The sequence below is a fragment of the Paralichthys olivaceus genome, chromosome 14 (genome assembly GCF_024713975.1).
Source record: "Paralichthys olivaceus isolate ysfri-2021 chromosome 14, ASM2471397v2, whole genome shotgun sequence".
Classification (NCBI taxonomy): Eukaryota; Metazoa; Chordata; class Actinopteri; order Pleuronectiformes; family Paralichthyidae; genus Paralichthys; species Paralichthys olivaceus.
In genome coordinates this window covers 4583296-4598560 of record NC_091106.1, presented here as the reverse complement: position 1 = coordinate 4598560, position 15265 = coordinate 4583296, and the positions used below count along the sequence as shown (strand labels likewise).

The 15265-nt window shown below is 40.8% G+C and overlaps 1 protein-coding gene across 3 annotated transcripts; it reads left to right on the top strand.

Annotated features, from left to right (window-relative positions):
• The first annotated feature begins 1840 nt into the window (after positions 1-1840).
• LOC109635128 (RING finger protein 122-like) lies at positions 1841-12935 on the top strand. 3 transcript variants are annotated; one of them, XM_020096089.2, is made up of 6 exons: positions 1841-2550; positions 6156-6312; positions 7833-7875; positions 7984-8025; positions 8888-8970; positions 9894-12935. In XM_020096089.2, the coding sequence occupies exons 2-6, from the start codon at positions 6203-6205 to the stop codon at positions 10006-10008; spliced, it is 393 nt and encodes a 130-aa protein (XP_019951648.1). In that variant the 5' UTR covers positions 1841-2550; positions 6156-6202; the 3' UTR covers positions 10009-12935. The 3 variants fall into 3 exon arrangements, with proteins under 3 accessions (XP_019951648.1, XP_019951631.1, XP_019951640.1); XM_020096072.2 differs by having other exon boundaries at positions 1898-2881; XM_020096081.2 differs by having other exon boundaries at positions 2003-2731.
• The last annotated feature ends 2330 nt before the right edge of the window (positions 12936-15265 follow it).

Genomic DNA, 15265 nt, shown 5'->3' with positions numbered 1-15265 from the left:
TCTTTTATTTTTGAAGGACACGACAGGTGTTTTTAAGAATGTGTATTGATAAATTACTGTCAATGTACCAGGGTTACAAAACATGAGGCATAGAGGAACAGTGACCAATATGGATGTTAGCGAAAAACAAGCTTTTATGACAGATCAGATTGTTGAACCATAAAAAAGAACAGGAGCCATTTACTTTAATTCATAAACAAACATGTGGAAGGTTTATTAAACAACTGGCGATTGACTTTTAATGACAGCGCTCCACAGACAGGACATGCACAACAGACAAAGTACATGTCAAGTATAGTTTTCTCAAAGATGGTTTCTGTCACTTAGCTCGGCCTAGTTCTTATCACACTCCTGTAAGTTCAATGCTATTTTTGGAGAATTCCGACCTGCATATTTACAGGTCAAGGGTAAAGTGCTATCTTGAGAAACACCAAGTCGGTGTGTGTCAGCTTCAATTTGAATTGAACCTCCTCTCAACACGTAAAACCTTTTAACACTTATGAAAGTCCTTTGTACGAATGCACCTCTTTCATAATAAAATGTTTGAAATCATAATCCTGTTTGCAACCAAGCTAAGCTAACGAGGTGATGAGTTTCTGAGCTGACCATTGGGGAGCCATCTTTAGAGTTTATTTTTCCTCGTCGATGACTTCTATTAAACAAAATATTGGATGGTGTTGAAAAGAAGAGCAGCCTGAAGTAAACACACCAGAGGTGAGAACATAGAAAGAAAATAAGAGCTATTTTTAGAGCTAACACTGCCCCAGCTGGTTAGCAAGTTAGCAGCTAGATCAGCAGTGAGTGGATCATAGACTGTAAATACTGTACGAATACTGTATTAGTTTGTGAACTAACTATTAGTTTACTCTTTATATTACCAGTTCAATCAAATCTATTGAACAAGCTGCTGTACAATGTGTACAAAATACCAGATGGAGTAAATACAACAGTGGTAATGCACACATATATAGTTAAAAGCTGAAAGGTGGACTCCTTTTGCTGGCGAGCAAGCAGTTAGTGGAACATAGACTGAATAAACTATACACACAGTATATGTTCCCCTCACTGCTGATCCACTCACATTTACATCTTTACAACACATTTGTTTTCTTATTCTCCTGTTAGCAACCAAGCTAAGCTAACAAGCAAATAAGAATGTGGACTGACTGTGTTCTCATTAGCTCTGAGGGCCTAAAGGGATAGTTCAGTGAAAAATGAAAATGCACTCATTATCTACTCACCACTGTGCCGACGGAGGTGTGGGTGAAGTGTTTGAGTCCACAGAACACTTCCGGTGTCTCAGGGGTAAACAGTGCAGCAGACAAATCCCAAAAAACATGGTGTAAATGACACCGCTGTGAGTCAGATCTGAGTGTCATGGCTTATATCCACACTTGGATGACACCACAGGAGCAGTATGGTGAAAAGTTGATGTTGTGTATTTACGTTTGAAGAATCAGTCACCATTTACTTCGATTGGATTGGATTTGAGTGCAACACTGTTCACCCCTGAAACTGCAGAGGTGTTCTGTGGACTCAAACACTTCACCCACCCCTCCATTGACAGAGTGGGGAGTAGATAATGAGTGCACTTTCAGTTTTGGGTGAGCTATCCCTTTCATTTCCCCCCAGTCGATGACTTCTATTGAACCAAATGTTGCACAGTGTTGAAGAGCAGGCTGGAGTAAACAAACCACAGGCCACAGCATTGTACAAGGCTATTTTTAGAGCTAACACTAGCCCAGCTGGTTAGCAAGTTAGCAGCTAGATCAGCAGGAAGTGAACCATTAGCTGTACGTACAGTATATACGGTCTGGTTTATATGCAGAGAGCGGGGGGAGAGACCCAGGACGGCCAGGGGTAAAGACAGGTCAGGCGGGCGGGCAGGAGGGGGCGAGAGGAGGGAGGACAGAAGGAAGGAGGGGGCGGTGAGGAGCGGAGCTGCGATGCAGACAGCAGATCACATGAGCACGGATCTGTTTACAAACTGAAGTGGAGCACGGAGACGAGGAAGAACAGAGGAGCGGAGTGAACGTGAGAGGAAAGGACGAGAGAAGAGAGGAGAGGCTGGATCCACATTAGCCGCAGTGTGTCAAACCCCCAGGAAGAGATGAGGAGCTGCTCTCCAACATTACCGAGGCTCACTGACTGACTGACTGCCTGACTGCCTGTCTGCCGGGGGAACCCATCCATGTCCTTCCCTTTGTCTCTCCATAATTGGCCACGGCAGGTTTGCACAGCCTAGACAGGAGGACAGCGACGTGAAGGTCTGGAGAAGAGAGGAGAGAGTGACAGAGGAGAGAAAGAAGGAGAAGAGAGAAAGAGAGAGAGAGAGGGGGAGCCTCGTAACGATGTTCTGAAGAGGAGACAAAGCTGAACAGCAGGGAGTCGTGCTCGGCCAGAGGTTTTGTTTTTACCAGAGCGCTGGATTGGATTTGGACTTTATTTCCTCATACTGTCTGTGACATTGGAGTCTTTTCATCCACCTCGCCCACAGGATCGTCTCCATGCTGAGGGAAGACACATCTGGGAGGCTAAATCTCAACTGAGGTGGATGTTTTACACTTAATAATCTCTGCTGACTGATTTGTCCCCGTTGGGTTGAGCAGCTGCTTACTGGGCTGATGTCCTCTTGAAGAACTGGAATCTCTAATCAGGTCTATTTACTCCAGACCACACGGATATAACTCTCTCTGTCAACTCTCAGGGTCAACTAGTCTGGACTTAAAAGGTAGTGGACATTTTATCCACCGCCAATCCCCTTTTAAACCAACTTGTGGAAACCAGAGTTTGTGATATTGCAGTGGCCTTTACCTCTGCAACTTTCTAGCTTTGCCATCTGAACAGCTGCATTTAATGCATCCTGTCAAATGGTGTAACGGTAAGTGCCAGCACAGGCTTTTTGCAAGATCTGACTATGACAAGTTACGGTCAAGTGATGTAATTAGAGAAATTCCAACAATATGAATAGTTGTGTTTTCAGTGGTGGAGTTATGAGTTATGTTCATATTCTTCATATGGAGTGTGTCCTCGTCTGTGGGTTCCACCATGTTGCACCACCATGTGTCTACTGTAGCCCAGAACGAACAAAGCATACAATGGCTCTAGAGAGGACCTCTTGTGTGTTTGTGTTACCTGAAGGCCACAGTAGAATTGCCTACACACCTGGAATGGAAAGGTTCAGGGGAATTCAGTCGGTTGCAATCTGCACCATTAACACTGGATGTCGCTAAATCCTTCACACTGAACCGATTGTTGAGTGTTTGCTGAGTGCACATTTATAAAACACTAAGTTAAAATGGGTCACACCATAGAACCTAGTTCCAATGAAGAGATTAGTGATTGCTTAATATTTACACCCACAACAGAACTAATGCTGAATGAATTGTGTGCTAATATGCATGTTACATTCTTATAATGAAAATAAGTAATTTGATCAAAATTCCATTTAGTATAAGATGACAAAATATGAAGCAACACAACGTCACTCTAAATAACATCAGTGAGGCAAGGATAATCAGACAGTCATACCCAATATCAGTATCCAAGCAAGGGAGGACTATTTTGTTTTCCAGCCAAAAAACACAAAACCAAAGCCACTATTCCTGTTCAGCATTATTTAGCTACAATCCTGTTCACAACACATGCATTTGCACAGTGGCCCACCTGTCAGTGCTCCACTATCAATGATTCACTAACATCGTGCTAAGATTACAGCCGTCTACTTCTATAGCCAAATTTCCTGTCAAACGTTCCCAGAAACCCCTCAAAGTACATCAAAACTGCACCTCAGTGCCATAACCACTGTCCACTGTGGAGTGACCTTTGAACCAGGTCACCATTACATAATCAGTTGTGGCACTTGACCTCAAGAAAGAGTTAAGTAGTGCAGTTAAAAGCTGACGTGCGTCGCCTGGAATGAAAAGTGCCATTTTCAAGGACCTCAGGGTTAATGCACTTCTGTGTCTCTAAGCCCAAACTCTAGCGAGTAACTACTTTCAGGCCGAGATGCAAGCTGAACACATTCCTGTGTTGGATGGCGGTGAATGAAAAGTATTTCACAGTGTGGAGATGTGTTTTTGCTGTGATTCCTTTAAGTTTTGTGAATGTGTCCAAAACTTCTCTTCTCATCATGAGGATAGAAACCACTTGTAGAAACAAACCTCATCTGACCCGTTTTTTCTGTAGATTAATTCAGTTTATCCAGATTAATGTGGATTTAATGCCGCAGATATTTTACAGCCATAAAAACTTGGAACTTTGATAAAAAGGAAAGAAAATAATCTGTCAATTTATTTCCTCAACACAGTTCTCCAGCTTCATTTCCCACTCACTTCTTGGTTAAAACAAAGTCTTAGTCTTAGTTCTTCCATAACTGTTACACATTCCCCCTCCTCACATGCACTCCTTATCTCAACTTTCACCCAAGTCCGAAACTTTGTACAGCCCAAGAATGTCTGCAGCGAAAGCAGTATTACATTGCAGCTTGAAACAAGAGGCTGCACAGATGCGATGTTGAGTCAGTGTGCCAGGCCCTACAAGTTACAGATTCGTCCACACACATGCACCTCCTTAAAATCCAACCCCACATCCCTGCCACAGGAGGTGGACGAAGGTGAAGTCTGGCATTGCCAGACAAGGTCATGTATGATGGTCTATCTTTGGCATGCAGGGCTTTGTGGGCCATTGAAACACACTGGAAAGGCTCTGACAAGGCTCACTGGGCTTATATTCCAAAATTCACAGTCTACATACAGCAGGGACACAGCTGGGGTGACATTTCTTTTCACCGTAATCTTAACCTTCATATCTACACGCCCAACTCTTGTGGTGGCAAGGTTTGTCCTCACTGGGGCAACACAAGCTATAAACATAATGACATATTATCTCCCTTGAAGATTCTGATGGCAGACTTGTCAGTTAATTATTGTCAAGTGCCAGCTTCAACAGATACAAGCAATCTGTATGCACTCGCTTTTTTATTCTCAACCATAGACTGTAAGTAAAGATGGATGACACGTTTCCACTTCCTCCCATAATCGTTAAGCCAAAAAAATCTTATTCGGAGCCAGATTGTGGGCAGTAGTGATCGTGGCGTAGAGTCTTGGTAGCAAGATCCTGCCGATACATGCACTTGCCCAAATGTGAGTCATTCTCAGTTGTAAATCATAACATCTCACCTCATTTTTGTAGCATCAGATAATTGCAACCAAACTTACTGGCAAAAATTAGCACTTGCACATACACCAGTGGGATAAGAACTGTCATAAATGACAAATGTAATCTCCGAGATAAATTTATTTGACATTTTCGACTTTTTAGTTTGGTTCATGTCCCCTCTACAAAACAGTAAAAGATGCTGGTTGTGAAACCAACACAGTTAAACTAAAGATGCTCTGTTGCTCTGCAGAGCTGAGGGAGGCTGCAGAACAGACTGATTGTTCTTTGTTTGTCTGTCGCTGACAGCTGATACACTGCACCTTTGATTCACTGTTATTTCGAAAAAACAGTTCAATATTGATGTCATTTAGAACAAAACGTGGAAACACACATCACTATGAATTTTTCAAACTATTCACGCTGACATCTGTCATACATTCTTCCATTGTGAGCTTTGCTGGGACTCTAAATGACTCATATTGTAGGTTACAATTCTCTCGACGCAATTATCTGACTGTGGCTTTGTTTGACTTTTGCTTTTTCTGTTTGAAAAATGACATTTTCTTACATTTCTATCAGGCAGTAGCAGGGCAGTAGTAAACATGAATGTGTGTCAAGCATTATGACAAACAGTAGGCCATATTCACGACCGCCTTGTTCTTTGTGTGGAGAACAAAGTCGATGCAGAACCCAGTCAGATTAGATTTGCATACTGAGCAACACCAGCCATTCATGAAAATATTAACATAATGGATATAACACAGTTTAAAAACTAAATGTATACATTGTAGAAAGTATACCTTGTACAATGTATACTTGTTAATACAAAATGATCTTGTCTTAATCCTTTTTAAGAATGATTTCACCCTGATAAGAATAAGCACTTGGGGACATTGCATTTTCCTACTGGATTGAATTTTTCTTTCTTGCAGCCAAACCATTATTTTTTCCTAATGTGGTCATCATTTGTTTTTCTCTGTGCGCCGTCCTCTCAGGGTGTCTGTGTGACCTTGGATTGCAGAACTCCAAACTCCACTGCAAGATGACGTCCGAGGAGCTCTTCAACCTGCCGCTCAACATCTACATCATCGTCCTGAGCATTGGCCTCTTCGTCCTCATGCTCAGCCTCCTCTTCTGCTGCTACCTCTTCAGGTACAGGACAGACAGAAAAACAAGGCTGAGGTAGTGTCAGACAGCTAAACAGGATCAGTATAACCATGTGATTTGAGATCAGATAAATTCACCCACTTCTCACTGGAGACATCATTGTAGTTAAACTCCTTTATGTCAAACATCCAGTGAAATGCCTTCTTTGGGACCTCTCTGAGTGTCACATACCAATAACCTGTAACCTACACTGCATTTCAGGAGTTGTTTTTCAGAGACGGTCTCCTCATAACCCAATGTAGTCACTATATGTATTGAAATTTGGTATTTATCTTTCAACACCCATAAGAAACCACACCTGAACTTCTTGCACACAATATACTGTAATTATTCACTTTAGGCTATATATGTACCAGCGAAAGTGTAAATGGATTCAATTAGAATCGAGCAGCACCTTCAAGCCTGAGGTGTCATCAGGCTGTGTGACTTTAAATCGACTTCAGCTTTTGACATATGACTTTAACTGTACATGAATAGTAGTAAGCTTAATCTTATTAATCAATATAAAAATCAGAAAATAACACAAAGGCAAATTTACTTCCTCTGCTCAAAGTATATGACACAACTTAACTAAGAAAACACCTCCCTTGCAGTGAGATCAAACTATCGGTAGCCAGATCATCTGGCTTTCACATGAGTTTGCTTTGTATCAGCTGAAACCACCTAAGTTTTATCATGGGCCATGCTTATGCACACTGAGAGATCTTCTTATTTCTCAGAACACACTAGGTTTTAGTATTGCAAAGAACTAAAGAAGCTTAGCTTATTAAGGTCATCTGTAAATGCAGAGGACTTTCACTGTGTTACATGGTGCATTATCTGTTGTTTGGCAAAGGTTTGCCTAAGGCTACTGCATATGGGTTGGGGTTAAGTCAAAGTAAAAAGCAGGAAGAACCTGTTAAGCTCTTACAGTGATGGTGTTCTCTGATCTTCTATCGTATTATCTGACAACCAGATATTTGAAAAACATACTGGACTGTGGGAGATACAGTAGATAGTTTGGGTTCACAGCCAGGCATTGAATTAAGAAGCATCAGCTAAGACTGTAGTGATGATCTGAATCTGGAGTTCGAATGGACAAGTTAGAACAGATACCTTGAAGATGAAGGTGCCTCTAACTGCTGTAATTGGATCATTTTCAACATCTTAAACTTCTCACATGGTGTATATCTCAATGAGGAATGAACATTTTTATGTTTTTTTATTATTTATGTTCACTGAACTCACAATAATGGTAGTGTATGCTTTCAATGAGGTAAGACAACAAATAACTTTTGTCAGAATTCTCCTACGTGGTCATTTTTCAGAAAGGGTGCTCATGGTGAGTGTAGACACAGAGGCTGGTAGTGGAATGTGGCATTGTGTGAATTCCAGGACTTCAGATGATTCATGAGGCATGACAAGACATGTCGCGCCGAAGACAAACGTGGAGCATCAAGACACATTCGAATTTCCACACTCTAAACTAAAGTATGACGAGTTTGTTTGTGTCTTGTGCTTTACAGATTGAGGCGACGGGGTGCTCGAGAACAGTATGGCTACAGTGAGGTAATTTCACAGCAATTTCTGTTAATGACTGATTAATCAAATTATAATGTGTATTGTTTTTTCCTTCGAACTCCGTGCATTTTGTGACAAATCCCTTCACGTTCGCAGGTTGTTTTGAAAGGAGCCGGGAAGAAACTGAGCCTTCTTGGTGTAAGTCCAATACACAGTCAATGTGATCAAACACTTTTATGCAACAGTTGAAAGAGGCAAAGCAGACCAATGCTAATGGACTAATGGGGCGAAGAGATAAGACATACTCATCTGTGTTTGTGACTCGTGTGTAAAATGAGGCCAGAAGCAAACTCACTGCTGTAACAAATGACACTAAGTAAAGAGCTATGCTGATACTTTTAGTTAGTTATGTGGGGATATTATCAAGCTGAAATAACATCTCTTTATTTTAGCCTCAGGCGTTTGTCTCTGAAATGCTGACAAAATAACTTGACTACTGATTTGTGAGAACTTGTTTAGCTAGCTACAGCAATTAGCATAACAATAACAATCATATATAACATTGCTTATGGCTGTCTTACAAACTCTGTTCCAATTACATAATAAATACTAATTGTGGTTTGACAAAAGTAAGGCAACTGAGTGCACTCAAAAACTAAAACAATCTCTATCCAATTTTAATCCCCATCCACACTAACCCACCTGACAACGCACATGACAAAACCACTCACATACACTGGGCATGTGCATACTGGGGTAAACAGGAAGGCATGCGTGTCCCGCAGCACAAGGATAAAACTGAAATAAAAAAACGACTCACACTTAATTACAAACTGTAAACTATAGGAGCTTTGAGAAAATCTCACCAAAACAACATGTTAAACCCTTTGAAAATCAGTTTACTGTCTTTTTGTCAAATTAGTAGTAGGGTAGCGTTGGTGTACATTTTCTGTCTACATTCATTCCAGGTATGCAACATGACATAAGAAGTGCATGCTGTACTTTATTATTATATATAAGGTATTGATCAAATTTTGATCTTGTCATTTTCCCTTCTCAGCAAACATGTGCAGTGTGTTTAGAAGAGTTTCGCAGTAAGGACGAGCTCGGGGTGTGCCCATGTTCACATGCTTTTCACAAGAAGTAAGTTCTACAAACTTGATTCAAACCTCCGTGAGATTGAACATCTGACTCCACGCTTGTTAACATGCAACAGTTTTTATAAGTCGCAGTCAAAGGAAAGAACTCAAGATTTTGTTAAACTGTTTCACAAACTGATCATGCATGTCATTTTTGTGAGGCTGTGGATGGAAACAATCTGCAATTGAAACCATGTGGAATAAAACTTTGGTAGCAGCCATTGTGTCAGTAAATCCATTATGTAGCTCAATAGGCTTAAAACAACAGTATGTTGTTCTAGCCTTGAAGTCCTAGACTTATTGGTGTGCAAATATATTCAATAACCATGCCATGTCGTTAAATTCCAATTTTTGTTTGATATCTGTCTTTAAGTTAACAGCTGAAAGCAGTCTGAGAGGTAGTGACTTTCAGGAAAAGCAGCTTTTCAGGTTGCCCTTAAGAAAATGATGAGGAAATTCCTGACAACATATGTCTCTGCATGTTTCAAAACAAGCAAGCTCTAAGCAACTGAGACCTGTTTTTGCCCAGCAGCATAGATGTTAACAGCAGCTTTTATGCCTGGTTTGCTGTTATTTCTCACTGGTATTTCACTGCCTTTGTCCCCGGCATCTGTGAACTGTGTAAATATTGTGTATGTCTGCCTGATCAATCCTGTTGCACAACTACAGCAGGCTGTAGCTCTTTACCTCTGCATCAAGAATGCAGACCTCAGACCCTCCCAAATAATATTCCCACCAAGTTTGCAGAAATGTTTGTTTGAGTTACTTTGTACGCACACAGGCCGCAGGGTAACAGGCTGGAAAGAAACTTCTGTTTTCTGTTGTCTTGATAGTTTCAGCATAAATGTAACTTTACATACTTTGTCCTTCTTAGAAATGACAAAATGTGGTAATGCATCATGTCTTTCATCTTTCTACTTTTCCCAGGTGTCTGCTAAAATGGTTAGAAATCCGCAGCGTCTGTCCCATGTGCAACAAGTCCATATGTCGCCTCCAGCCTGCACAATCATCTGAACGGCGACAAAGTCTCCTGGAGGTCTGAGAGGGGAACGCATGTCCAGCATTACGTCACGTTCTCCACTAAATTGACACGTGCCACTATAGAGGGTCCTGTTTCACTGTCCAACAGACTGTATTAATAGTAAAGCATTTTGAGGCAGAGCTACTGTGGAAGAAGACATTTTATTTACTGGACATTTGGAACTAAATAACCTAACAAGCTAACTGAGACAGATCCAGTAATGTTAGAGACTTTCCAACAATAAATGGATTAATGCTTCTATTTCCAATACCCTAGCTAGGTTGCGTTAATGCACAAGTGCCTTAAAGCTGCAGATTCTCCGAAGGGCCCTAAAATCAAATTCAGACTGAGTTACCGGTTTTGAGCTAATCCCAGTTATTCTGTACATGTTGTATAGGTGGATTTAAAACTTTTTAGTTGCCAGGACAATGACAAGAGCTGTGTGTGTTCAACTGCCAGGTTTTGCCAATTTATTTGAGTTTCTGATTTAACCTTTTAATCTGGGAGGATTCTCAGTCATCCATGTCGTGTTTATCCAAGAAAATTTGAATGGCGTGCTTGGTTTTCAGATAGTTACTAATTGATGAAGATCTCTCGTCCAAGGCGCTTTTTCAGTTACAGCTGACTGTTGAGGAGCCCCAGGTATTTAACTATGGTGGGGTCAGTATGAATTATATGACTTGGTTCGTTAGTGCCCCTGGCTGTTGTAACGACAGTTGTTTGATGTTGGACTCGTGAAATGTGAATGTTGGTTAAATTCACCGGAAAGGAATGAAAGGACTGCATTGTAGGTGGTGGTGTCGTGGACCTCCTCCTCTGTTGGGGGGTGGGTTCTCTACTTTGACTTATTCTTTAGGTGTAAGTTAACACGTGAAGAGTGTGCTCCTGTTATGAGTGAGCCATGCATGTGTTTATTGGTTGGATAGTTTCACCCATATGTGCATTCCTGACTGCATTGGACAGCAGACATTAGATGTATTTTTCAGGTGTATGGGCTTCTGGGCAGTTCATGCCCTAGTGTGATGCTGGGTTTGAAATACACAGAGATGCAGTGCTTGTTGAAGATCAGCGTCTCAAATACTCCAGACACGTGTAAGATGACAGTGTTGTTGGCACATTATCAGCTTTGTTCTGATAACTCCTAGCCTGTGTTCCAGTGGAGCTGGAGGAGCTTTCCACAGGAACTAGGAAACTTTGCAGAAACTGGGTCGCAATTAAGATCAGTGGAAATCTTTTTTATCCCAAAAAACGCCCCTTCAAGGGAGGTAGTACTTTGGAAAAGTAAAGAGGTGTGGTAGGGATTGCAGTTTGGAAGAGGACTGATTGGTTAAGTATTCCTGCAATATTTTTTCAGCAGTATGGTTTGAATATCTTCCATGTTTACTGCTGTTTTGCTTAATTGTTACAGTTTCATCCTTGTTGTATAATCGTTTGCATTGTGACCTCCTGGTCGACTGGAGTGGAACAGCTTGTTGAAGCCATTGGTTGTTCATACATCTCTCCTGGTCTATGTAGACTGTGGTGGAAACAGTGGTGAACAGGTGTGAAAGAAACTTTTAAGTTCCTTGGAGAAAGTTCCTGGGGTCCAAAAGTTCCAGTTACTTTTGTTGCACGGCCGGAGATTACTTGGACAGCAAGAGAGCCGTGAAGCTACAGGCTCGTTCTTAATCTTTGGGTCACACCACAGATTAGATGTTTATATTTGTATAGTCTTATTCTTGTTTTTCATAGCAAAAGCACATCTGCTTAGTGGTCTTCAGTTTAATATTAGATGAAGTTACAGTAACCTTTAGAACTATGATTAATCCACTTAGCTTTGATCATCTGTCAGGCAGAGACATGGGTGGAGCTGTGACATTAACACGACAGCATCAAGGATTTAGCATTCCTCACGACCGTCAAATTCACAGCATCATCACAAGCAGTACATTCTGTTGCTATGGTGTCATTGTCAGACTATGGAGAAACCAGCCCCCTGTCACCGGCTGAGGATCTGACCACGTTTTAATACATATTCTAAATGGTTCACTGTCTTTTTTCTCTCCACTGTGTTCAAGTTGAATGTGGAGTCAGATGATCTACTAACATCTTAAGAAACACTCCTTCTATGGGACAAAAACAGTTGTGTTGGGCCCTCAGCGATTTCCAGGATGTTATAGTGTCACTTCTGTAACTCAGCTAATGAGATTATTCCTGCCTCCAGAGCAGCTCTGCCTCTGAGACATGTTTGTATGACAGTTTGGCCCATAATTATCTGCAGCTCCATGCAAATGTGATGTGTCTTGGTCTTAGGCCTCAACTTAAGGGGCTGGAGCTCGGAAAGAGGAAGATTCAACCACCAGACAACACCAGCTTCGGAGAACTGTTCTTGCCCCAGAATTGATGGGTAATGCAGAGACTGTCGTGACAGATGTAGAGCATTTACAATCAAAATAACCAGAATCCTGTTTAATTGAACAAAACGGGGTAATTGCTAACTTTAGATAGAATGTTGTGGTGTGTGTGTATTGGCTGTAATCTTCGTTTGTCTGACAGTCAATCAGCTCCGTCCCACAGTGTGTTGCCAAACTAAATGAAGGTAATGAAGCCCTAAATGGCAAGACATCGGAGCCATGTGGGATCTGAGAGAAGAGACAGCTACGTGCTGTCGAATGCGTGTTCAGCTACAACAAGGGTCTGAAGGGACTTAACCACAAAATGCACACAGGGTTTTTAAGTTATTTTTAACTGTTTTGTTTCATAATTGGCTCTGCATCAAATGAATCAAGGCTCCTGACGTCTAAGAACCGCTCTGTACTGATATGAATAAAAACACTGCACGGATATGAGGTGCCCCACGAACACCATTCTCCAAGGGTTGGAACACTATGACTACTGTGCAAATTGTAAATGCTTTGAATTTTCTATTTCTGAAAAAAAATACAGAATCAGTGTTTTGATAAAGTCAATCGGCTCCAAGTCTTTTGTTGATACCTGAAGTTGTTTATTTGTGAATGGAAAAGTTACAAAATATTATCGCTGATAAGATGCAGCCTGTGATATATAAATGTGCCAAAAAAGTTGTTCTCCTTGTAGTGATGTTCCACAGGCAGGTTTTCAGGCATTACTCTGCTCACCATTGTCATTAACATTTAGCCTTTAGGCAATGTTGGTCTTTGTGCAGTATTGAAATATCCCAGCAATTGCCATGATTGCCATGAAATATCTCCACATCTACTTGATTATGTTGGCCCTGAAGGGCCAATCAGAACAACAAATGGGAAAACACAACAACAAAATAACACAACAACAAAATCACACCAGCAAATCACAAAAACAACAAATGAGAAAACACAAGACAAACCAAGCGTTTGTATTTTCAATTTTATTGTTTGATTTACACGTCCGCGGTACTTGAATTTTATAGGATGTAACCAACTATGGTGACTTTTCATCTTGTGCCATCATCATCTCGTCAAAATACCAAGTAGAGCAATACTTTTTTTAACCAAATACCTGTTCATTACTGACAGCTACACCCCAGCTCTACTGTGTGTGGTGACATTTAGCAATTGTTAGCAAGTTAACAAGCGAAATTAAAATAACAAACATGCTGAACATTTTACAAGTTAATATTGTCACTGTAAACATTATAGCAGTAGCTCAAGGCACTGATGTGCCAAAGACCGTCCTCATTCAGCCATGAGAAAAATAAAGGGTCAATTTAAAAAGTCCCAAATTGTTAGATTTCTATTGCTTTCCATACTGTGTTCTACACTGTCAAATAAGATGCACTGTTCTGTATATACATTGCCACGCAGTGACACTAGAAGAACCTCATCCTCCCTCAGAACTACACTGTATATCCATTTCTTTTCAACAGCCACTTCTTCTCATCAGTGGTTGGAGGCTTTATGTGTCTAGGTTGTCCATCCGTCTGTCCACTTCTTTGTACCATGAAATCTACCTGAGGGAATTTATTTACATGTAACACAAACTTTCACTCATTCTTGAATTAGTCCACCACTCCTCCATCTGTGCCAGATATGGACTAAAACTGGAAGCACGCTGTGCCCCCATCTTATGATCGGTGGATCAAAGAGCTTCTACACAATCTAAAGCTGGAGAGGTTAAGGTTTTCTCTTGGAGGTTCTCTGAAGAAATTTGACAAAGTTTGTCCCTCATAGAAAAGGTATCCTTTTGTTTTTTTCCTTTAATAATTGTTTTATTTGATTTCATTTTAACTTATTTTTCATTTAGTGTGTGTCTTTGCTTTTGCCCTTTTTTGTTGCGTCCATCACCCAGAGACGAGTTGGGTTTGAGTGGGATTTCAGAAGGGGGTGGAAAAAAAACAAGAAAAACGTGAGCATTATTTCTTGGACTTTCTCATTTCCTGTTTTGTGGATACATTGAATCATTGATACTCAATAAAATAGATTTTCTCAAAAGAAGAAAAAGGAGACCTCGAGATCTTTGAGGTTTCATGAGCTCAATCCACCTCACGGCCTGTAAACTTGCCAGCAGCAGTCAGGTACGTAGATGCCCTGCTGAATCAGAAGGTCAACTGTGAACAGTCTACGCCCCAAATGTTCTTCCTGAGATGCAATCTACGTAAACAATCTCAGAAGATATTTTTAGTACACGTTCTGGGAAAAACCAGAAGCAAACAGTTTAAATCAAGTTATGTCATCTTTGAGAACAATGTCTCCAGAACAAGCACGAAGTGATTATACAGGTAAAACTATTACACACAATGAGATGACGTCTGGAAATTTCCACTTGGGTCATGACAACAGGATTTTTGCACAAGAGCGCAATGATTGCATTTTTCAATGCTACATTATTGACAGGGACAAGTTGCATGACTTTCAGAGAAACTGAAAGTTGAAAAGCTGACAGCACAGTGTGACAAGTTCAAGTGTATGTCCCCAGAGACACATCCTTTGGCAAATAGAAAGTAGTCCACAGCTCTTCACAAAGAAAATCTCTCAAAAGTAAATATTTGCCCGCGAGAAGCCCCAGATATTAGCGAGCAGATGGTGTTCAGCACATAAACTCATTGATTTAACAAAAATGCAGGATTTTTAGGAGATAAACAGACTTATGATGGACAGTTGACAGCATTAACAACAATCTGGCATTTTGTTAAGCAGCAAAATTACAGGTTATAACCTCCCACATATAAAACATAATATACATCATGCTTTATTGAGTTTTCCTGCCATGAAACTTACATTTGAGTCTATTAAATCTTAGAGACACCAAACAAGTTTCTATTCTCATACACAGAAAGACCAGC